General features: G+C 37.7%; 1 protein-coding gene across 10 annotated transcripts in view; it reads right to left on the reverse strand.

Annotated features, from left to right (window-relative positions):
- The window catches only part of NSD3 (nuclear receptor binding SET domain protein 3), a 110901-nt gene that overhangs the window by 21689 nt on the left and 65063 nt on the right, over window positions 1-24149 (reverse strand). For 8 of the 10 annotated variants that reach the window (XM_009212912.4, XM_009212913.4, XM_009212909.4 and 5 more), the window contains exons 9-15: window positions 23841-23886; window positions 20853-20983; window positions 20353-20481; window positions 19585-19711; window positions 9116-9313; window positions 8452-8625; window positions 3324-3470 (exon numbers count right to left, since the gene is read on the reverse strand). In XM_009212912.4, the coding sequence (XP_009211176.1) occupies window positions 3324-3470; window positions 8452-8625; window positions 9116-9313; window positions 19585-19711; window positions 20353-20481; window positions 20853-20983; window positions 23841-23886 (952 nt within the window). Of the gene's footprint in view, window positions 1-3323; window positions 3471-8451; window positions 8626-9115; window positions 9314-19584; window positions 19712-20352; window positions 20482-20852; window positions 20984-21733; window positions 22975-23840; window positions 23887-24149 lie in introns of those variants that run through there. The other 2 variants (XM_009212915.4, XM_009212916.4) reach the window with 2 other exon arrangements.

Below are 24149 nucleotides of genomic sequence, written 5' to 3' on the forward strand. Positions count from 1 at the left end.
TTGGGGGAAAATAAAAAAGGGACTGAGTCATATCTACAGTGATGGATTAAAATAGCAAATGAATGTATTTAGCTACTTTTCAGGGTTTCAGTGGCCAGAAACTCAGAGCTTCTGAGTAGTACCAAAAGCATCCATGTACTCTTTACTCCTTTAAACTATGGGCTACTGAGGTATCAGTTTAGAAGCTAAACTCTTAACATATGACCAAATTGAAGCATAAAATCTTTTGACTAAGTAGATTTGAGAGGTTTTTCAAACATGTAAGTAGCAACTTTCTTTTCTCCTTCAGAGGTAAAAAAGAAAGCAAGTCATTGTATTTTAATCCAGTGCCATGGTTAACTAAATTCCTTTACAATATAATTAGCAAGAAAAAAATAGCCAATAGGTTGATCAGTACTTTTTTCTTTCCATAAAAAATACAAAAAGCAAAAGGAACACAGAATCTCAAATTGGTGATTATGTTATCATTACCTTTTGGTGAAGATATACAGGCTATACAGCAGTGGTTTGCAACTTTTTCATCACCAAGGATTCCCTTTTCCCTCCTCATGAACCCACATAATTTCAAGTATTTTATCAACAACCAAAAAACCTCTGTGTGTGTGTGTGTGTGTGTGTGTATTCTCTCTCTATATATACAGAGAATATATTTTGAGACGGGCTCTCACTATCTTGCCCAGGCTGGTCTTGAACTCCTGGCCTCAAGCAATCCTCCTGCCTCAGCCTCCCAAAGCACTGGGATTACAGGCGTGAGCCACCATGCCTGGCCAAAATCTGCATTTTAAAAGTAACAATTTCTCCAATTTTTATTAACCAAAGAAATATATAACTGCTAATCAGAGATTCTGATCCCAATAACAAAACTAGTATTATCACATTAAATTGTTAAATCATAGCCAAATTTAAAAAACTCATGCAGCCTGATTCTGTACAAATGTGTAATTCTGTTAGATTTTCTGAAATATTAAACATAGTTCAAAAATTTTGTTTACATCTCTTCTGACTTCATATTGAGAACCACTGCTTTATAGCATAAAATTAAGTAGTTATCAGTATAGAATGAAGTACCATATGCAAGGGGCTCACTCCAAGTTCCCTGTCAAAACTCTTTCCTTTTAGATACACAAAATACTCTCTGGATTGAGACCAAAATAGGTGTGGCAAACAAAATAGTTGTAAATGCTAAGAAATATGAAATTCTGGGAGGAAATTAGGTATTTCTAATATGTATTTCAATACGTGACAGAGAATGTTGTTAACCACTGAAGATGAAATATAATAAAGACAAATATTTATTGAAAAAAACTGATCTTTTCATTGGAAAATCAGGTCTATAACCCATGAGTGTACCGAGATTTAAAGTCTCATAAGCAAAAGGGTAAGAGCCCTCTATGCAACTTTATCAAATCACATGCTCCAACCTTCTGAGGGCTTGCTACCAATTTTCCAGAAAATCTTGTCTTCCTATAGATTTTCAAACTTCTGATTAACATAAAAACAAAAAGAAAATCCATATACAACCCATGATGAATTAAATTACTATATTTCCTCTGCTTAAAAGCTTTTACTTCAACCATCAAGATTTTTTTTTCTGGGACTACATCTCAATATGGATTAACTGGTTCAGTTTATCAACCTAGAGATCAGATGCCCAAGTGCTCTAAACTTAGGTAGGGAATTCATCTATAAATTTAAAGTAAAATGAGATTATTCATTTTTTTTTCCATCAGAAAGGAATGACCAGTAGGGAGAAAAGTCTGCAAACAGCTTTAGAGGACATGTGATTATTAGCACTGACGTAGAAAAGTCAGGCTGGTCATTTTTAACATTATGGAATAGTTCTTAATTTTAAGTCTTATTTCAGAGGAAATACAGAGCCAGAATCATCGGAGAAAATTGTCATGATAAAGATGATTAAAATACACAAGGGAAATTAAAAAAATATGAATGGTCCACTTTGGTGCTATGCAAGAAAACGGGGATACAAGAGAAGTGAGATATGGTTCAAGTTAAGCAAACAGAGGGCTCAAAATAATTTCAATTCATGTCAAAGTTAATACTGAGTACTGAAAACAAAGTAAGCAACAATTGAATTAATCTAATTTTATATAGGTACCAGCAGGAATATAAAGCATTTCCTAAAATGTCTCAGGCAGAATAATTATGGAGTAAGTCAAACCTATGTTCATTTTTTGTTTTGAAAGCAGCCAGTATTATCAATAAAGTGATATAATCTGACTGGGGAAAACAGACAAAAAAGCCAGTACTCTCTCCAATACTTCTAATATGTTCCAATCGACTTGCTGAGTCGCACTTTCTTTTAGTCATGAGTTGCCACTTCAGATGTCTGACAAAGAGCAAAGATATATCAAACAGGCAACACAAAGAAATTTTTTAAAGCCCATTTCAAATACACCTAGTGTGTGTGTGTGTGTGTGTGTGTGTATATATGGTATATTAGTTATGAATGAAGTTTTCTTTAAAGATTCTGAACTTGGCCCCAGATCATAATGGGAATGTACACAGGAAAAGGCTCTCATCTTTCAAGCTCATTTATTTTTCCCTATGGGATAATTCCCCAAATAATACATCATTGTTAAATCATTTTTATAACAGGTAGGATTATGGAAACTAAACACAATATAAAGTTTTCTTCCATAGGTTAAATTAACTGGGAGAATACAAATATCCATTTAGCTCTTGGTACTGTGTGGATAATTATCCATCAGCAATTCAGCTGGGCTGCCTTCCAGCATCCAGCATTAGGGGTATTCTCCCCCACCAGCTTCCTACCAATGTCTCCTAAGGGAAGGGCAACTACTTTTCATAGCATCTTAACCGAACATTTAAGAGCACAATGACAGAACATATTCTAAAAGCAAACTTTTAAGTATCAGTATCTTAGTTTCCCTCTTTTAACAACCTACCTTATTAGTTGAAAGTTAGTAACAAATTATACCCTATCTTTTCTATTCCAACTTGAATGATAGTTTCACACCAGGAAAAAGAGAAAGAACATTTAGAATATTATTCTATATTTATACTGACCAAAATCCTAGTCTTTCTATTTTAATAACTTGTAAATATGGAATGTGTGAAAATTTATTCAAGGGAAGAATAAGTAAAAATTTGCAATAATGGAATTATTTTAAGCCCTTTTTAATAATTGTGCAGCCATATGAAGACACAATCACAACCACCAAGGCAGAATTTACCAAAAGCAACAGATGGTGCTTGACAGGCATACATTTCCCCCCTACATTGAAAGAGAAAAAAATAGGAAATGCAAAAATAAAAGCAAGAGAAACTATTTTGATTATTACCTTTCTCACATTTCTTTTTGGAAGCTGACGAAGAAGGAATCATAGGTAATTTCATCAACTCAGCACGATTTGATTCATTCAGTAGATAGTGGGACTTATAGGCATATGAACTGAACATGGGGTCTGAATGGTCCTGAACTATCAGCCCTATACGAAACAAACAGAAAGAGATGAGCTGCAATGAAACTACCCATGATTCCATGAGGAAAAAATAAACCAACACCTATTATGTATGCTTCAAAGTTGGGGTGGGGAGGGCGAAAATGAGAATATGAAGAAAAAAGAAAGATCTGACAGAAAGGTTTTCTATAGTTTTCAAAGGGAGTCTGAACTACTCAATTCCTTATCCCTATATATTATAGAAACCTATATTCTGCAGAAGAAAACTTCAAATAATTTGAAGATATAAACACTTGACATCATACAGAAAACCCCTTAGGGAAAACAAAGCTACACTGCTTCATATTTGGATGTACAATGACGACAACCCAAAGAACAAAAGGATATTATATATCATGTAATGAGATTGAAACAAGAATCATTTACATAAGTAGACCCTGATCTACCTTCAATATAACAAGTAGCACTTTAAGGTAGAATGGAAGTCTCTCCTTTTTTCTATTCATATCTTCAGAAACACTCAAAGAAATCCTAACTTTCTCTGCCAGATAGTGAAACTCTTCTCTATCAATATGGTACATGTTTTATTTCACTTTATATTATATTTTATCTTTTTTTGAGACAGAGTCTTGCTCTGTCACCCAGGCTGGAGGGTAGTGGTGTGATCATGGCTCATTGCACCTTTGAATTTCTGGGCTCTAGCAATCCTCTGGCCTCAGCCTCCCGAGTAGCTGGGACTACAGATAAGTACATGCCACCACACCAGGATAATTTTTAAATTTTTTATAGAGATGGGGTCTATAATAGCTTCTGTGCCCAGGCTGGTCTCTAACTTCTGGCCTTAAGTAATCCTCCCATCTTGGCCTTCCAAAATGTTGGGATTACAGGCATGAGCCACTGTGCCAGGTCTGGTACATGATTTTAAAGGAGCCATAATTTCCTGAACTTTACTGAGGTAATGCAAACATTTTCATATTTTCCCTGAGACGATATAAAGGGTTAATAAAATCAATCCTTTTGATCTACCAATTATTGCTATGCTACTTGGAGGAAAACACTAAAGCTACCTGTGGTTCCCTCTTCTTTCCCTTCCCCCTCCCCCAGTTAATTCATGATGTAGCTACAAGCCACTCCTAAACCTAGGCAACTGTGAGACCAGGGGACATTTCTCTATCCTCTATCTTGGCTACTGCATGAATGTATAACGATGTAGGATTTTACAATACAAATTATGGCAGCAGTTTTATTTAGAGATCATTTTGAAGGGGAGGGAAATTACCATTTACTTTTCTCTGTGGGCATTATCTTAATACTCTACACTGAGACAAATTCAAGAAATATCTCTGGCCTAAATAACAGAATGGAACTTGAAATTACTAACAATATGAGAGTCTTCTTTTTGTTTTTTTTTTTGAGACAGGGTCTCACGCTGTTACCCAGGCTGGAGTCCAGTGGCGCGATCACAGCTCACTGCAGCCTCGACCTCCTGGGCTCAAGTGATCCTACCACCTCAACCTCCCAAGTAGCTAGGACTACAGGCGTTTGTCACCATGCCTGGCTACGTTTTTTATTTTTTTGTAGAGACGAGGTCTTGCTATGTTGCCCAGGCTGATCTTGAATTCCTGGGCTCAAGCAATCCTCCCACCTCTGCCTCTCAAAATGTTGGAATTACAGGCATGAGCCATGGTGCTCAGCCAGAATCTTCTAATAAAAGTTATATAGGCTGGGCACAGTGGCTCACACCTGTAATCCCAGCACTTTGGGAGGCCAAGACAGGCGGATCACCTGAGGTCGGGAGTTTAAGACCAGCCTGACCAACATGGAAAAATCCAGTCTCTACTACAAATACAAAAGAATTAGCCAGGTGTGGTGGTGCATGCCTGTAATCCCAGCTACTTGGGAGGCTGAGGCAGGAGAATCGCTTGAACCCAGAAGGCAGAGGTTGCAGTGAGCTGAGATCTTTTTGCCTGGGCAAAAAGAGCAAAACTCCGTCTCAAAAAAAAAAGTTATATAATGTTGAAATGAACTTCATACATTTCATACATTTAATAGGAGATGGTGTAGTGTAAAAGAATATGGGCTTTGAAATAAGAAGGATCAAGTACAAATGCTGGTCCCTCCATTTAACTTGTGTGACATTAGGTAAATTATTTAATCTGGGTTTCAGTGTTCTCACCTGTATACCATGGAGAGATAACTTCTTAGGGAAACTGTGGCAATTCATTCAGATAGTGTTTAGTAAAGTTTGACTTACATATGCAAAATAAATTGCTATTATTTACTGTTAAAATGAAAAGAAAACTCCAGCCTACATTACCCATTTAAAAGTACCATTACAAAGAAAGGCATAGAATGCTAAGTAACTCAATTTACCCAGCCTCTAAGATGAAAGGAGATGCTAAAGAATAAGCACTATACTGAAAAATGTCTGCATGCTTCTTGTGAATCCACAATTAGGTGGCATGTGGAAGAGGAGTGATGTTCCTCAAACCCTGAAACATTTTGAAAAATACTGCCAGACATTGTAGTCCTTAAGAAATAGTTTAATGATTCTAAACACCCAATAACCAAGAACTAAGAGAAAATCTATGTGAAGGGAAAAATTCTGTATGAGGCAAGAAACAGGCAAAACAAGCTAAGTTTTCTAATACCCAAACATAAATGACTAAAGTGCTCCTTTCTGTGTGTGGATTTATTACAGTTATGTCTCCTTTAAAAAGGTGACCTTTATAAATATTTATAAAAGAACACATATTATTTACTTGTGAAAGACTTTTGATTTAAGCCTTCCCAACATCTGATCTATTTAGAGTAAGTCTTTGTCAAATGCTAAAAAATAAAATGAAGGTTATGTTTACCATACAAAGTCTCACAGTTAAATATGTGGGAATTAAATAATTTTGCTTAAATAGGCATTTAAATTCAGTAAATATTCCAGAATAACTGTCAAATTATTAAGATGTAAATACTGATTCTGTTGTTAAACATGGGTTTTCCCTCCACTGACATTATTCTCAGAATTTTAATCAAGTTATGTAAGTTAAATTTAACAAAATGGCTAGAGTTTCTATAAGCGTACAATTTTCTAGGTGTCCTAAATTGAAAATACTGTATTTTGTTTCACAATTCACTGCAGTCTTGAACTCCTGGGTTCAAGTGATCCTCCCTCCTCAGCCTCTGAGTAGCTGGGACTACAGGCACACACCACCATGCTTGGCTAATTCCTTTATTTTTTGTAGAGATGGGGTCTTGTTATGTTGCCCAGACCGGTCCTGAACTCCTGGCCTTAAGCAATCCTCCTGCCTCAGCCTCCCAAGTGTTGGGATTACAGGCGTGAACTACTGTGCCCAGCCTGAAAATACCTATTTTAAAGGTATCCCAATTATTGAATGAAGTAGAGCAAAAGAGAATATTGATTAATCTACTGATGGCATTTAATTCAGAATGTGCCCCAACATAAGCCAACATAATAGTTATAAACTTGATATTAAAATGCAGGCTAAATCATACATGCTTATACACTGACAGGAAATGTCAGTGCCCAGCAATGGTAGCACAGAGTTTGCAAAGCAATAAGAATGACTTTATGTTATCACTGCCACTCATCTGTTTAAAAGACTCTAAAGCTAAATATTCAACTGATAATACAATGATTTTTTCTAATCATCACTTTCTTAGGAATGCAGAGATAGGAAAGGCAATGAGTAACACCTTTTTATTTATTATTTGCCCACCTGTTACCATATGGCAGGAAACATTTCAGACCTACTCCTCCATGATACCAGCCAGGTTTCAGAGCAGGATACATTTGACACTGCTGTAGTTAAGAAAGACACAGTACTTCCTGCTCCAAAGGCAGACAGTCACATGTGCTTATAAAGCAGGCAAACAGAAAGTAGTGTCTACTACAGACCCCGCTAGCTACTCCACAAAGGACTACGATTTATTTAATCTTTTACTGCCTACCTCCAAGTAATGTTTTCATAATGAGATACAAAAGCAAAACCACCTAAGATCTATCATACTACCTAAATTCTATTTTAAAAAGTTGTTATAGTACTTTCACCAAATTAAAATAACTGTCCCCTAAAGCAAAACCAACCAACCAAACAAAAACTACTTTCATCTTCGGTATGGTCTAAATAGAATCTAACAAGCATCATGGGCCTTAGAGGCCTTGAGAATAGTTCAGACAGAGGGAAGGTCAGAAAACTTTGCACTTAGAAAAACAAAATGAAAGCAATATTTAGGGATATTAGTTGGTTTTTATAACACTTACTAAGTACCAAAAAAGTTTTATTATAATATGGCTGAGATAAAGCCAGATATTCTGTATAACATTCAACTAAAGAAGTTTCATATTATATTTATCACGAACCCAGGTTCACTGACCCCTGTAGGGCTACAGTATTGTTTTTAGTTGATCAATCTCTTGGCATACTTAAACATCAACAGCTGGCTTTAAGAAAGCCCACATGGCTGGCTCTGAACTAACACCACCACATATGCTGCCTTGGCTGTGTCCCATCAGGCCCTCCTCAATGCCAGATCAAAACATTATGATAAAATACAACATAAACAACTGAAAAATAGATGTGCTGGTCTTGCCTTCCAAGTGAAATCTCAATCAGTTGAAAGTTCTGGTTTAAGATTATAACATGGGAAGGATCTGCTTTGAATAGAAGAGTTGTTTGCAGAAGGGAAAAGATTAATCTTTTAACGCTCCAAACAGAAAAACTAAGAACTTAACTATAATTCTGTTATTTTTAGAAATGCAGATTTTAGCTTAACTTATGGAAGAATTACTATTCTAACACTTTGGACATCTAGCATTATAAAAGTTACTGGAATGTTCATCTCTCTCAGGGATATATTACAGTGGAATTCTGCACTGGGTAGAAGATTCTACTAGATGGCCTGAGTTCTTTCCCAATGCTGAGACTCTATGTTAATGAAGAAATATGCCAATGATCTCAAAAATAAATGAAGAGAAAAGTTAGACACTCACCTCTGGCACAAACGAAACAAAAGCCTACATTTACAGCAGAAGAAGAATTACTGCTCCGTTTGGAATGATTACTACAGATGAGAATGTAGGAGGATACTAACATGCTTCCAGCCGCAATGCAAGCATCTCCAGAGTGATAGGCAACTGGACATCTCAAACATCTCATCATGCGGCCTGTTTAAAGACAAGTCAAAAAGGAATCTAATAAGGCATCCGTGGGACATAAAAAGAAGTTTTTGGAGTTGGACTTTTTTGGGTCCCAATGAGATGCTAGTTACAGTAGATATAAAGCATTTTTTCTTCCCTAGTCTGGCTCTGTCATCCTATGCCATATGGCCCCTAAATTAGTAAGCCTAATAGTCACTTAGAGATCGTCCAAAGAAAAAATTATTTGTTCCAATGCTGCAGAGACGGTGGTATCCAATATGGTACCTACCTGAAGGACTTTCAAGGGTATCTTGAACACATGGAATTTTCTTCTCATGGTCTGAATTTAGAATGTAATCTCTACTTAACATGTACTGTGTATGTACTGTGGCTGAACTGTTAAAGCGAGAGATACACAGAAGGAGAATGCCCTATGTTGTTTGTAATATATACTTGATAATGTTATTTGCCACTGCACTTAAAACAAAAATCTTTGTCTCTTCTTCAGCTGTTTTACCTTTACTTGCTTTGTGGATATCTTTCTCCATAGAGCAGGCAGAGCAGCAGTGCTGAGGACAGCGGAATCCTTTTGATTCAAAGATGGCAGTGGGGAATTTGCGGACACAGGCTTCATGATAAAATTTCCCACAAGCACCAACAGAACAACGCTTCACATCTTTACCAGACACTTTACACGAGAAACATGGGTGCTGCCCTGTAAAATTGGTGAGGAATATAAATCAAATAAAATTGACTAAAGCATATTCAAGTAGAAGCAGCTATAGACATCAAACAGCTACTCCTAAAACAGACTCTAATACTATATTTAAGAATTTAATGCACAAAAAAGCACTTAAAATAAATGCTAAATTCAAATTATGTTTTAAATTTTGCTAGAATATTTGATTATCAATTTGGAGACAGAATACTAGAAACAATTTAGATCTCCAAAACTGATTCCACAGAAAAGCCAGAACAGAGTTTAACATCTCGTAGCAGACAGCAGCAAAGTCTTCCCCACATAGAATAAATAAATTACCAAAGGAAAGACAGATTCCATTAGATAATCACTGATTATTTCTATGTACAAAATATACATAAAATGAAAACTCACAATCCTAATAAAAAAGAAAATTACAGCTAGACATATCTTATTCGAACTACAGAAAATCAAGGACAAAGAAAATATTCAAATTATCCACAAAAAAAGACAATTACTTTCAAACAGAGCTGACTGAAAGAGAAAAAGGGAAGCCAAAAAGCAATAGAATGCTATCTTCAAAGGGCTGAAAGAAAATAATTACCAAACCAGAATTCTATACCCAGTAAAAATATTCGTCAAGAATGAAGTGAAATCAACATTCGCTAGGGAGAATTAACAAAACCTAGTTCTTTGAAAAAGAATAATAAAATTGGCCGGGCGCGGTGGCTCAAGCCTGTAATCCCAGCACTTTGGGAGGCCGAGACGGGCGGATCACGAGGTCAGGAGATCAAGACCATCCTGGCTAACACGGTGAAACCCACCCGCCGGGCGAGGTGGCGGGCACCTGTAGTCCCAGCTACTTGGGAAGCTGAGGCAGGAGAATGGTGTAAACCCGGGAGGCGGAGCTTGCAGTGAGCTGAGATCCGGCCACTGCACTCCAGCCTGGGCAACAGAGCGAGACTCCGTCTCAAAAAAAAAAAAAAAAAAAGAATAATAAAATTGATTACCTCTGGTAAGAATAATAAAAAAAGGAGAAAGGTCCTAATATTAATATCAGAAATGAAAAATGGAACATCACTACAAATCCTACAAACATTAAAAAGATAGTAAAAGGATATCACTATATTTTTGCTAATAAAATTGAAAATTTAGATGAATGGACAGATTCCTAGAAAAAAAGAACTTACCAACACTGGCACAAAAACAAACAGGACATATGAATAGTTCTGTAAACTATTAAAAGAAATTGAAACTATAATTGGAAATCTTTCAACAAAAAAAATTTTAGGCCCAGATAGCTCCACCGGTGAATACGTCAGACATTCAAGGAAGAAAATAATGCCAAATATGAAAAAACTAAACAGGAAAAAAAGAAGAAACAAGTAAAAGACAAAAAGATATAGGGAAACATGCAACAAAAATGACAAAAGATTATGTTTTGTCGTATAAACAGTTTACATATGGAGAAAATGCACACAACATATATAAGCAAAGATAATGGAATAAGACTTACAAACTACAAATCAATATAGAAAAAAACCACAGCAGCCTAATGTAAAAGTGGGCAGAGGATGTAAACAGGCAATTCACAGAAAGACAAATAGCCAAAAGAAAATTAAAATATGTTCATCTTCACTAGTAATCAGATAAATGATAACTGAAACCGGTTATAAAATAGAAAAAAACCAGCCAGGCGCGGTGGCTCACGCCTGTAATCCCAACACTTTGGGAGACCAAGGCGGGTGGATTACGAGGTCAGGAGATCAAGACCATCTTGGGTAACATGGTGAAACCCCGTCTCTACTAAAAATACAAAAAAATTAGCCGGGCGTGGCGGCAGCCACCTGTAGTCCCAGCTACTCGGGAGGCCGAGGCAGGAGAATAGCATGAACCCGGGAGGCAGAACTTGCAGTGAGCCAAGATCATGCCACTGCACTCCAGTCTGGGCAACAGAGTGAGACTCCATCTCAAAATAAACAAAACAAACAAACAAACAGAAAAAAACTTAAAAGAGTTTAATAATACCTATTATTTTATTTGAGACAGAGTCTTGCTCTGTCGCCCAGGCTGGAGTACAGTCATGTGATCTTGGCTCATTGCAACCTTCGCCGCCTAGGTTCAAGTGATTCTCATGCCCCAGAATCCAGAGAAATTGGGACTACAGTGATAATACCAATTATTGATAAGGGTGTAGGGGGCTGGTAGAAGTTTAAGTTGGAATGAGCTACCTTAGAAGGCAACTGGGCAATAGTCATTAAAATGAAAGTACATTCACTTTCTGCCTAGAAATTCAATTTCTCAATAACTACATTGGGGAAGACTGAGAGTAAATGTTAAAGGATGTTGCCTGAAACATTGTTTGTAATTGCAAACAACTGAAAGTAACTCAAGTGTCCTTCGACAGGGGAAGAGTTAAACAAACTATGAATATATGTGTACTAGGGCACTATGCAGCAATTAAATAGAATGCATCTGTATTGACATAAAAAGAGCTCCGGCAGAACAATGGTATGATACATTTATATTACAACACACACACAGACACACACAAAGGTTTATAGGGCTACACATCAAACTGACAATGGTTGTCGGGACTGGAATTAAGTAAGGGCCTAGGATTAAGACTGATGATCAAGGGTGACATCAGCAAGCACAGTAATTATAATATTTTCAAAACAATGTGGTTATGTTTTACTTGTGTAATTAGAAATAAATTTAAAATATTAACGAATGATAAGAACACTTTTAACACAACAAAACATAAATGGATAAGACACATAAACAGATAATTCACAAGAGTCAATAAATATACAGAAAGAAATGTTTAAGCAAAGAACTGCAAATTATAACAACAAACTTGTCAAATGTTTATTGGTCATCTGGATATCATCTTTTGAAAATGTTCAAGTCTTTTGTCCACTTTTCTTATAATGCCTATTCAAAATCTGAAGGAAAAAATATAAGGAATAGTTTTGTTTTTTTACAGAAAGTTAGGTGAACTGCATTATTGTTCTTTGATTCTGGAAGTACCTAATCTTTACAAATTGGCTGAATTATAAAAGTTCTTTAAAATGAGTAGTTAAAACTGTGATGTTCACTTTTTAAATTGTCTTGCAGAAATAAAGTACAGTAAGGTGGGGTTTTGTTTTGGTCCCATTGTATATACGTAATTCTTTTTTTTTTTTTTTTTTTTGAGATCGAGTCTCATTTGTCAGCCCAGGCTGAGGCAAGTGTACGGATCTCAGCTCACCGTAAAAGTTCAGCCCGGTTCACGCCATTCGCCCAGCCTCCGAGTAGCTGGGACTATTAGCATACCGCCAATCTCACCTCCTCGGGCTAGTTTTTTTTTGTATTTCTTAATAGAGACGGGTTTCACCGTGTTAGCCAGGATGGTCTCATCTCCTGACCTCAAGTGGATCCCACCTGCCCTCGGCCTCCCAGTGCTGGGATTACAGGCTTGAGCCAATTGGGCTACCGCCTATAATGCATCAAAGTACATTTTTTCACCACATGGTTAAGGCTAATAAAAGTACATTTTTACCATGTATATAGATATGAAGGTAATTATATTTTTAAATAACTTCTTTAAAAGTTTTAAAAATTAAAAATATATTTTGAAAGGTAGGGTTTGACTTCACACATTTGCTTAATGCATAAACTACCTCTGTAAGAATAAAATAGGACTTCAGATGGTCACGTGGCTCATGCCTGTAATCCCAGTGCTTTGGGAGGCCAAGGTGGAGATTTGAGCCCAGGAGTTCAAGACCAGCCTGGCAACACAGTAAGACCCCATCTCTAAAAAAAAAAAAATTTTAAAAATAAGCCAGGTGTGGTGGTATGTGCCTGTGGTTCTACCTACTCAGGAGGCTGAGGTGGGAGGATTGAGCCTGGTAGGTCGAGGCTGCAGTGAGCTATGATCACGCCCCTGCACTCCAGCCTTCACCACATGGTTAAGGCCAATAAAGTACATTTTACCATGTATATAGATATGAAGGTAATTATATTTTTAAAATAACTTTTAAAAGTTTTAAAAATTAAAAAAATATATTTGAAAGGTAGGAAGTTTGACTTCACACATTTGCTTAATGCATAAACTACTCTCTGTAAGAATAAAATAGGACTTCAGATGGTCACGGTGGCTCATGCCTGTAATCCCAGTGCTTTGGGAGGCCAAGGTGGGAGGATCACTTGAGCCCAGGAGTTCAAGACCAGCCTGGGCAACACAGTAAGACCCCATCTCTAAAAAAAAAATTTTAAAAATAAGCCAGGTGTGGTGGTATGTGCCTGTGGTTCTACCTACTCAGGAGGCTGAGGTGGGAGGATTGAGCCCGGTAGGTCGAGGCTGCAGTGAGCTATGATCACGCCCCTGCACTCCAGCCTGGGCGACAGAACAAGAACTGTCTCAAGAAAATATAAAATAAGACTTCATTTATGTAATGATCAAAATAAGCCTAATATAAATGAAAATAGTTAAAACTAGTGCAAGTGTTATGCTAACAGAGAGCTGAACTATCAAACTCTTTTAAGACCTAGGTTAGAGCTCTAACATGTGAGTGCTTTCCATACTCTTTCTTTTCACTAGGAAATGGCCTTCATTAAGAATAAGTCAGTGAGGAGTGAGGCACAGTGACTCACGCCTGTAATCCCAGCACTTTGGGAGGCCAAGTGGGTGCATTGCTTGAGTCTGGGAGTTCAAGACCAGCCTGGTAAAGATGGTAAAAACTCTCTACCTAAAAAACAAAAAACAAACAAACAAAATCGTACAAAAAAATAGCTGGAGGCTGGGCACAGTGGCTAACACCTGTAATCCTAGCACTTTAGGAGGCCAAGGCAGGTGTATCACTTGAGGTCAGGAGTTCGAGGCTAGCCTGGCCAACATGGGAAAACCCTGGCTGTACTAAAAATACAAAAATTAGTCGGATGTGGTGGTGTGTGCCTGTAAGCCCAGCTACTCGGGAGGCTGAGGCACAAGAATCACTTGAACCTGGGAGGTGGAGGTTGCAGTGAGCTGAGATTTAGCCACTGCACTCCAGCCAGGGCGACACAGCGAAAATTTGTCTCAAAAATAATTAATTAATTAATTAATTAAAAAGCTAGCTGGGCATGGTGGTGCGTGCCTGTAGTCCCCATAGCTAATCGGGAGGCTGGGGTGGGAAGATCACCTGAGCCTGGGAGGTCAAGGCTGCAGGGAGCTGAGATTGCACCACTGCACTTCAGCCTGGGCAATGGGACCAAAAAAAAGAAGTCAGTCCATCAGTCCAGAGTCAAAGACCACAGGGGAAGTGGGGAAAAAAAGAATAAGTAAAACTACCTATTACAGAACTCTTTTTGGAGCCTTATTCTATTGTACATTTTATTCAAAAGGGCAAATAAAAATGCTTTCTTTCTAGAAATCACATTTGTCTTAAATAATAGAAAGTGGTAGTATAAGAACATATTAGGTAGGTATCTGCAATACTTCTTACATGTGAAGTGTTTATCTTTTGTAAACAAAGGAAAACTGCCTAAATGACCTAAAACAATGGTTTGAAGAATCAGAGTTCTCACTTCTAATATGTTAGAAGTGTACCAAATAGGTACCAAACTAATTTTCATGTCATAAGTAAATTAAAAGCACTTAATTTTTTAAAAATAATTGTGGTAAAATATATATAACATAAAATGTAACACTTTAACCATTTTTAAGTGTATGGTTCAGTAGCATTAAGTACATTCACATTGTTAGCACTGTCTCCAGAACATTTTCATCATCCCATACTGAAACTCCGTACCCATTAAAAGAACTCCTCATCTCACCCTCCCCCACAACCCTGGTGACTACTATTCTAAGAATCTGACTATTCCAAGTAATTTATATAAATGGAATCATACAATATTTGTTGGCCTTTTATACCTGGCTTATTTCACTCGGCATAAAGTCTTTAAGGTTCATCCATGCTATGGCATGTATCAGAATTTCTTTTTAAGGCTGAATAATATTCCATGGTAGGTACATACTACATTTTGTTTATTCATCCATCAATGGACATTTGGATTGTTTCTACCTTTTGACTATTGTGAATAATGTTGCTAAGAATATGAAAGTACAATTATCTGTTGGAGTCCTTTTTTTTTTTTTTTTTTGAGAGAGAGAGTCTCACTCTGGTTGCCCAGGCTGGAGTGGAGTGATGTAATTACAGTTCACTGCAGTCTTGACTTCCTGGGCTCAGGTGATTCTCTCACCTCAGCCTCCTGAGTATTTGGGACTATGGACACATGCTAGGCTAATTTTTTTTTAATTTTTTTTTTTAATTTTTGGTAGAGATGAGGTTTTACCATGTTGCCCAGGCTGGTCTAGAACTCCTGGACTCAAACAATCCGCTCATCTTGGCCTCCCAAAATCCTTGGATTACAGGCGTGAGACACTATGCCTGGCCCCTTCTTTCAGTTCTTTTGGGTATATACCCCGAGTGAAATTGCTTGATCATTTGTTACTCTGTTTAATTTTTTAAGAAACCGTCATCGGGTTTTCAACAGCCACTATACCATTTTATATTCCCACCAACAATGCACAAGGGTTCCAATTTCTCCATAGTTAAGCCAACATGTTGTTTTCTTTTTTTTGATACTAGTCATTCTAATGGGTATCAAGTGGCATCTCATTGTGGCTTTGATTTGCATTTCCCTGATTACTCTTTTTTTTTTTTTTTTAAATAGAGACAGAGTTTCACCATGTTGCCCAGGCTGGTCTCAAACTCCTGAGCTCAAAGAGATCCACCTGCTTTGGCTTCCCAATGTGCTAGGATTACAGGCACGAGCCATTGCGCCTGGCCCCCTGATTACTCATTATATTGAGCATACTTTCATGTGTATATTGGCCATCTGCATATCTTCTTTGGAGAACTACCTGCTCAAGATCTTTGCCCAATTTTGAATTGAGTTGTTTAGTTTAGTTTTTTTTTTTTTTTTTTGAGATGGAGTTTTGCTCTTGTTGCCCAGGCTGGAGTTCAAGGGAATGATCTCAGCTCACTGCAACCTCTGCATCCCAGGTTCAAGCGATTCTCCTGCCTCAGCCTCCCGAGTAGCTGGGATTGTAGGCATGCACCACCATGCCAGGCTAATTTTGTATTTTTAGTAGAGATGGGGTTTCTCCATGTTGGTCAGGTTGGTCTTGAACTCTTGACCTCAGGTGATCTGCCCGACTTAGCCTCCCAAAGTGCTGAGATTACAGGCATGGGCCACCATGCCTGACTCGAGTTGTTTAGTTTTTTATTGCTGAGTTGAAGGCGTTCTCTATATATTCTGGGTATTAATGCTTTATCAGATATGGAATTTGCAAATATTTTCTCCCATTCTATGGGTTGCCTTTACATTATGTTGATAAGACCCTTTGGTGTACAAAAGTTTTAATTTTGATGAAGTACAATTTGTCTGTTTTTCCTTTTGCTGCCTGTGCCTTTGGTGTCATATATACGAAATCACTGCCAAATCCATTGTCATGAAGCTTTTCCTCTATGCTATGTTTTCTTCCAAGAGTTTTATAGTTTTAGCTCTTACATCTTGGTCTTTGATTCATCTTGAATTAATTTTGTTTATGCTGTTGGGTAAGGGTCCAACTTCGTTCTTTTACAGGCATATATCCAACTCTTTCAGCATCATTTGTTGGAAAGACTGTCTTTTTTTCCACTGACTAGTCTTCATACCCTTATCAAAAATCTTTTGACCATATATGCAAGTGCTTATTTCTGGGCTTTCTATGCCATTGGTCTATATGTCTGTCTTTATGCCAGTATCACACTGTTTTGACTTCTGTCGCTTTGTAGTATACTTTCAAATGAGGAAATGTAAGTCCTCTGACTTTGTTCTACCCAATTTTTTTTTTTAATAAAAAAGTTTTTTTCATTCTCACTGACAACATCCCATACTTAACTGTTTCTAAAGCAAATTTCCCTCGTAAATTTTCTAACAGATGTGTACCAAATTAAATAAACCTAGCCTCTGTTGGTAGAATTCTCCTGGATTCTAGAGTTAGGAGAGAAGCCCTAAGAGTGTTTTAATACTGAGATACATGGTCCTTCCTATCAATATCTTAAATCAGGGATTGCATACTTGATATAGTTTGGATATTTGTCCTCACGCAAACCTCCTGTTGAAATCTAATTCCTAATGCTGAAGGTGAGGTCTGGTGGGAGGTGTTTGGATCATGGAGGTGGATCCCACACGGTTTGGTGCTGTCTTTGCGACAGTGAGTGAGTGCTTGTGAAATCTGGTCATTTAAAAATGTGTGGCCCTCTCCCTCAACTCTCTCTCTTGCTCCCGCTTTTGCCATTTGAAGTGCCTACTCCCACTTTGCCTTCTGCCATGATTGTAAGTTTCCTGAGGCCTTCCCAGAAGCCGAGCAGATACTGGCACTATCCTTCCTATACAGCCTGCAGAACTGTGAGCCATTTAAACCTCTTTTCTTTATAAATTACCCAATCTCGGGTATTTCTTTATAGCAATGCAGGAGCTCCCTAATACAATATGTGAATGCTTAGAGGGGCCAGGCAGGATATATAAGTGACTTGAATGACTGAGTTTTAGAAAAAGGAATAATGGGGAATGTGAGGAGCCAGGATTACATGCTTCATCCATGTTCAAAAATGAAAATGCATTCTGAAGGCCAAATAAAACGATGTGCAGATAATATGACCCAGGGGCTGCCAGTTGGCAAACTGTTCACAAGTTTTACTGCAGAGTCTAAATGTCATGAATAAAATATTTTATAAGGGAGACATTTTAAGTTATATGTTCTTTTTTTTTTTTTTTTTTAAGACGAGTCTCGCCTGTCACCAGGCTGGAGTGCAGGGTCGGATTCTCAGTCACTGTAAGCTCCGCCTCCCAGGTTTACCCATTCTCCCGCCCAGCCTCCCGAAAGTAGCTGGGGACTACAGGCTTCCACCATCACCTCGCTAGTTTTTGTATTTTTTAGTAGAGACGGGTTTCACCGCAGCTAGCTGTGATGGTCTCTGACCTCCGACCTCGTGATCCACCCGTCTCGGCCTCCCAAAGTGCTGGGATTACAGGCTTGAGCCACCGCGCCCGGCCGCTTAAGTTATATGTTCTAAGCAGCTTCCAAAGCTTACTTTATGTGTGTGTGTGTGTATTTGTATGTGTGTGTATGTATGTGAATGACTGTGTATTGGGATATATGACATATGACTTGTGATGTCCATTCTATTCACCAGGGCAATAGAAGACCATGAGAAAGAAAATATAAATCTGGAGTCCAGCTGCCTGGGTTTAAATCCCAGAGTCATCATGGGCTATCTTTGTGACTTTGGGGAAGCTACTAAACTCTCTAATCCTCAGTTTCTTCTTCTGTATAATGGAAATCATAATAGTACCTATCTCATCATGGATCAAATGAAATAGCAGGAGAAAATGCTTAGTACTTGTAGCACCTAACACTTAGTAAGTCAGTGTTCAGTTTAAAAAAAAAATTACTAACTTTTTGTCTGAAAGATTTTAGGAGGCATACAATCAAATAAGAAAAGATAAGTATCTGTAAGAATCAAAATAAAAGGAAAAGGAGTGGAAAAATAACAAAGAGTCAGCATATCATGTATACTTGCTATCCAATTGGCTTTAGTTCCTCATAGCTAAAACAAAGCAAAACAAAACAAAAAACACGTCAACATGGTTCCTAGAAGCATGTCCCTCTCATCTCCAGTTATTTTTTATTTGCCATGTTGTTATAGATTAAACAACTATGACTTGCTTTCCACGATATTAACCAGAATTATAGCTACAGAGAGAAGAAATATAAACTAGCATATTTATTTCTCTACAAATTATTTTGGTAGGTAGTAGTCTATGTATAGTGAGATAAGAAATAAATGGTGAATCCCAAGTTTAAAAAATGATTTCCAGTAGCTCCAAATTTCCACTAAAAATATAATCACTGTGGTTATGCACTGATACTTATTCCAGTCTCTTAAAGAACTTTAAACCAATTTATTGAGCCCCCAAAATCTCAAACCCATCTGAAAAATAACTCAATTAAATACTTTGTATAACTCTTTAGATAAAACACAAATTCATCCTGGTACTTTGATAGATTTTATGGTAGAAGGCACCAGTAGGAGGAAATTTAACTACTTTTTAAATCTTGAAGCCAAATCTTAATTTGTTGAAATACCTTTGGGAAGAGAGGAGGACTAATAAAAGTGATGGGAACAAGATGTCCTAGGAGAGGTTGCCAGTGCACATTCCTGGCACAATCCCATTCATCTTTTCATGACTATCAAAATAAGTCATCTTACCGGTTTTACATTCCATGCAGACGAACTTGCTATCAGGGAGTGATGTCAATCCCAGGCACTCCAGGTGAAAGTGTTTGCAGCACTCTCCCTCACAAGGAATCAGAGAGTCACCAGAGCTTTCACAAATCTGTAATATGGCAAAAAGCAGTGGTTCTCAAACTTTGGCAAACATCAGGACCACATGGGCGGCTTGTTAAACACAAATTACTGGGTCCCTCACCCACAGATTGTGGTTCAGTAGGTCTGGTGGGGGCCCCAAGAATGTGCATTTCTAATACATATCCAGAAGATGCTGATGTTGTTTGTCCTTGGCCTTCACTTTGAAAACCAGAGAACTAGACAATTACAGTATTTCCAGATCCAATATGGTATAAAGTTTAAGGTCATACTTAATCTTTTAGGATTCCTTCTTTGGGATCTGCATATTTAACTTTTCTTCACAGGGCAAAGCAGTATTTTTCAAGAACAGTAATAATACACTGAGAAAGTTATTACTTTAAAATTTTGAATTTAAGAAAGTTTTTTCAGTCAGTCATCTGCCATTTACTTCCAATGAATAATAGTATATCACACTAAAGATTGGCATGTGGGTAAGTATTCCAACTCAGAAAGGGAAAAAAAGAACCAGAAAGAGGTTTTAGATCTGTAGCTTTAAAGTAATATCATAATAATTTAGAAACATATTACCCTCTTCAACAGGAGTTAAGTCTATTACTGGCAGAATATAATAGCAATTATTTCAAGCCATAACACCAGTTACCTGCCTACCTGACATACAGTGTCCTTCTTACTCATTCCAGTGCCTCTTCTCGACAAACTTGAATCCATGGACTGCACATCAGAAACGTCTGCATCTGCAGTAGCTGAAGGGCTATCTACTTGCTTTCCAAAGCCTACCTACATAGAAAACATAGCATTTTTAAGAAAAACAAAACAAAAATTCCCTCAAAGATAAGATGCTATGAAAATCCTAGTAAGACTTGCTCAAACATTAGATCTTGACACAACAACCTCTTTCTTCCTTCCTTTCTTTCCAAAATCCACAGATACCATAGGTCTGCTGTTTTGGGAAAAACTGCAGTTAAAATTACAAACAAACTATAGTTTTGTTATATAACATGAGAGCAAAAGAATTAAGAAGCTCAAAATAACCAAAGTGATTTTTTTTCTATGAGTATTTAAAAAATGTCCCAATTTCCCCAAATAAATAAGGCAAAAGCATTATGTTCAAGAAAGAGCACTTTGTCTAGACCTTTGCACATATTTACCTGCAGGTCACTCAGTCCTCTAGAATCGGAGTCAGATGTGTCTCTGTATGCTGAACTAGTCATTTCTACATCAGTTGAGGCGCGACTCCTTTTCTTTAGAGGTTTACAGGAATCTGAAATCTCGCTGGCACCTTAATACAACATACTGAAATTAATCCTAAAATAGTACTTAAGGTTTGTTTTAATTTTTTTGTGTGTGGGAGAATATTTTCTTTTCCCAAACTCATCTTTAGTGTAGAAAAAGCACAGCTCTCTTTGTAACACTGAAGTAATGAGTCAAAACTTCAGAACTTCTGACCTTCCTGGTAGTGATTGATTAATTTACAACCGCTCTATCAAAACATTTAATTCAGTTCTCCTCTCTAAAGCTATTTTCAGTCAACAGAGCCCACGTTCCAACCTAAAAATCAATTCTATCAAAATTGCAGGATAGCTGATGGATTTGGAGCAATTCAAAGAACCATTCAATTTGGAGGGGGAAGACATAAAACCCAACACACTGTGTAGCTTACAAATATGGTTGCAGAGACATCTCCATCTTGTTTTTATTAGGGATGTGACAAATCTTTGATTTGTATTCGATTCGTACACGGATAGTGCCATTTTCCCCTGAATTTTGCAATTCAGTTGATTATTGCCCCCCAATAAAATTTGGATGTTCGTAATTGTTCATCTGAGACTTCCTTGGTGAAGTGGCATTTATTGTGACCATTAACAAGCGCTGCAGCACATCTACATATGTCATGCCATTTAGGAGGCACATTGCTGAGGGTTGTAAATGGACAGTGTTCAAGTGCAGCCAAATCACGTAGAGCTGGATGGGAAGGCCTCTATGTGGAATTTGTGCGGGAAGAAATAAATAGGAAAAAAAAGGCAGAGAATAGTGTGGAATTTTTTTTTTAAAACTGTGTGTAATACAAATCCAGCCAAAACAATAGTGCAAAAAGTTACAAAGCAACAATCTCTTGGGCTAATGCAGTATAGGCTATACAGAAACAGCCACGATGAAATGTGCAGATCAGGCACGGTGAATACCAAGGAACCAAGGAGACGGTTAATATTTCAACCCACAGTTTGTGTTTTGGATTTTTTTCCCCCAAAATTTCCATACAACAAACAGACATCTAGATCAGCCCAGCAAGCTATGGTGGAAGTGTGCAGTCCAGAAGAGCCCATGGAGAAACAAGTCTCCTGAGGCCATGAAGATCCGCAACAGGCTGAGTGAGAGTAGCACTTGGAACATAGCCACGTTCTGTGGTGGAGGAGGTGGGCCTCGTTAGACTGCTCAGATTACTGGAACCTCGTTATCACATCCCATTCTACAAGTTTTTCACTGAATGTTTCCTGACATCTATAAATGAGGGTGCCTGCCCATGTTAATGCTGATTAAAAAACACAAGTACACAAATCTATCTCCTTCATTGCTGGTGTATGGACCCAGAACACCACCACAAAATATTTCCTTGGCCTAAAAGATCACTGGATTAACAAGGAGTTTTAACAGAGGAACAGGAGTGCTGTACTGAGAGGCTTTCGAAGGGAAACACAGGTACCGCCATTTCCGATGAGTTTCTGAAAATGCTAGAAAAATGACAGACTGCCAAAGACAGCTGTCATGCTGTTCTCCATGATAACGGCACTAATATTAAAAAAAAATAAGAACTTTTAATGATTGTAATGTATACAGTTTGGGCTGTTTGGCAAAACCCTGCAGATGTGCATTAATGATGCTTTATTTAAAAACAAAAAACCAAAAACAGTCCATGTTGAAATTGATCAGTGTAAGTTAAATGGTGGTTTTTAGGCTGGACCCATGATTTAAGCTGTACCCATCCAGCTCCAACCGAAAAAAAAAATCATTTGACTGTAAAAGCAATTGTTCAGAGTCTTGAAGAAGAAACCAGGCAGGAAAATGCCAATAATGATGATTGGCGAAATCAAAATCGAAAACAAAGAAACTGTTTATCGAGCCGCCGACAAAGAAATCTTGCATGGAGACTACAAGTCTGGAGTTTCTGGGATGAAATTGTACAGGAATCTCAGTCCACAGTTTCCTCAATCGCTGCGGAGACGGAGCTGTCACTGAATCTGACAGAGCCCTGCACTCCCCGGTCCGCCGACCCTGTGGAATGGTGGAAACACAACGCAATCAGGCCTCCTAATCTCGCAGCGATCGCGATGTCTTTTCTTGGAGCTCCGCCAAGCAGTGTTCCCTCCGAGAGGCTGTTCAGTTCTGCTGAGGATCTCCACGGAGACCATCGCTGCAGACTTCTCCCCGAGAATGCAGAGAGGCTGTTGTTTTATTTTATTTTTAAATAATGCAATTTGCCCAGAGTAAACTACAGGTATTAAATACAGTTTGATCTCACCAAAAACGCACGAATCATGCTATGGAGTTTGTACTGTAGTCAAATTGCACACAGAAAATACAGATATAAGTTTAAGCTTTCTTAAACTTTGTGCATATCTCAAATAGATTCGCATAAGGTCATCTAATAGTGGCCATAAATATGCTATGAATCATTTTAATTTACAAAAAGATTTTACAGCACTGTAAAAATAAATGTGGCAAGATTTTTTTCAATAAGCTTGTCTTGTCTGATTTGTCATAGTCCATGTTTGACAAACATGAATAGCTACTATTCGGTATTCAGTCGAATACCAAAAAAAGTGGATTCGTCACATCCCTAGTTTATAAGCCAGTGAAACCCCAGAATCTTATGGAGAAAGGCTGGAAACAGTATCAAGTCTACGTGGTGTTCTCCAATTTACCAAAACAAGTAAGACTTTTCACGTGGAGGTACAGAATAAGATCAACTCTAAAAGTCACACACACACACAAACACCGGGGAATACTGCAATTTCACACTGAAGAGCAACAACAATGATTTACAGAGACAGACAAAAATACATGGAGTACAAATAAGTAATTCTTAAAAATTGGTTTTAATCAAGGAAATGCAAAGCAACATTATAATACTAACTCACCTTTCTGTAATCCAGTCTTCACTGCAGCCTGAGGAACTGTTTCAACCTGTTTGGACAGAAAAATACAGCATTAACAAAGAATTTTTTTCCCTTTTAATTATTAACAGAGGGAAAAGATACTTTTCATCAATCTAAGTAATGATGAGTGATTAATGTATCTGAAATCTGAACTCAGTCCCATCTTCTGGGTAAAGTTCTCTGTCTCAAGATCAGGGAGGGTTTAAATCCTAGCTGCCTGTGCTGAATATCAAGTGACAACACACAGCCACATGCTCTCTAGCAAAGACTTTTCCCACCATTCCCTTGGTA

This window comes from Papio anubis, chromosome 8 (assembly GCF_008728515.1).
Source record: "Papio anubis isolate 15944 chromosome 8, Panubis1.0, whole genome shotgun sequence".
NCBI classification, from domain to species: domain Eukaryota; kingdom Metazoa; phylum Chordata; class Mammalia; order Primates; family Cercopithecidae; genus Papio; species Papio anubis.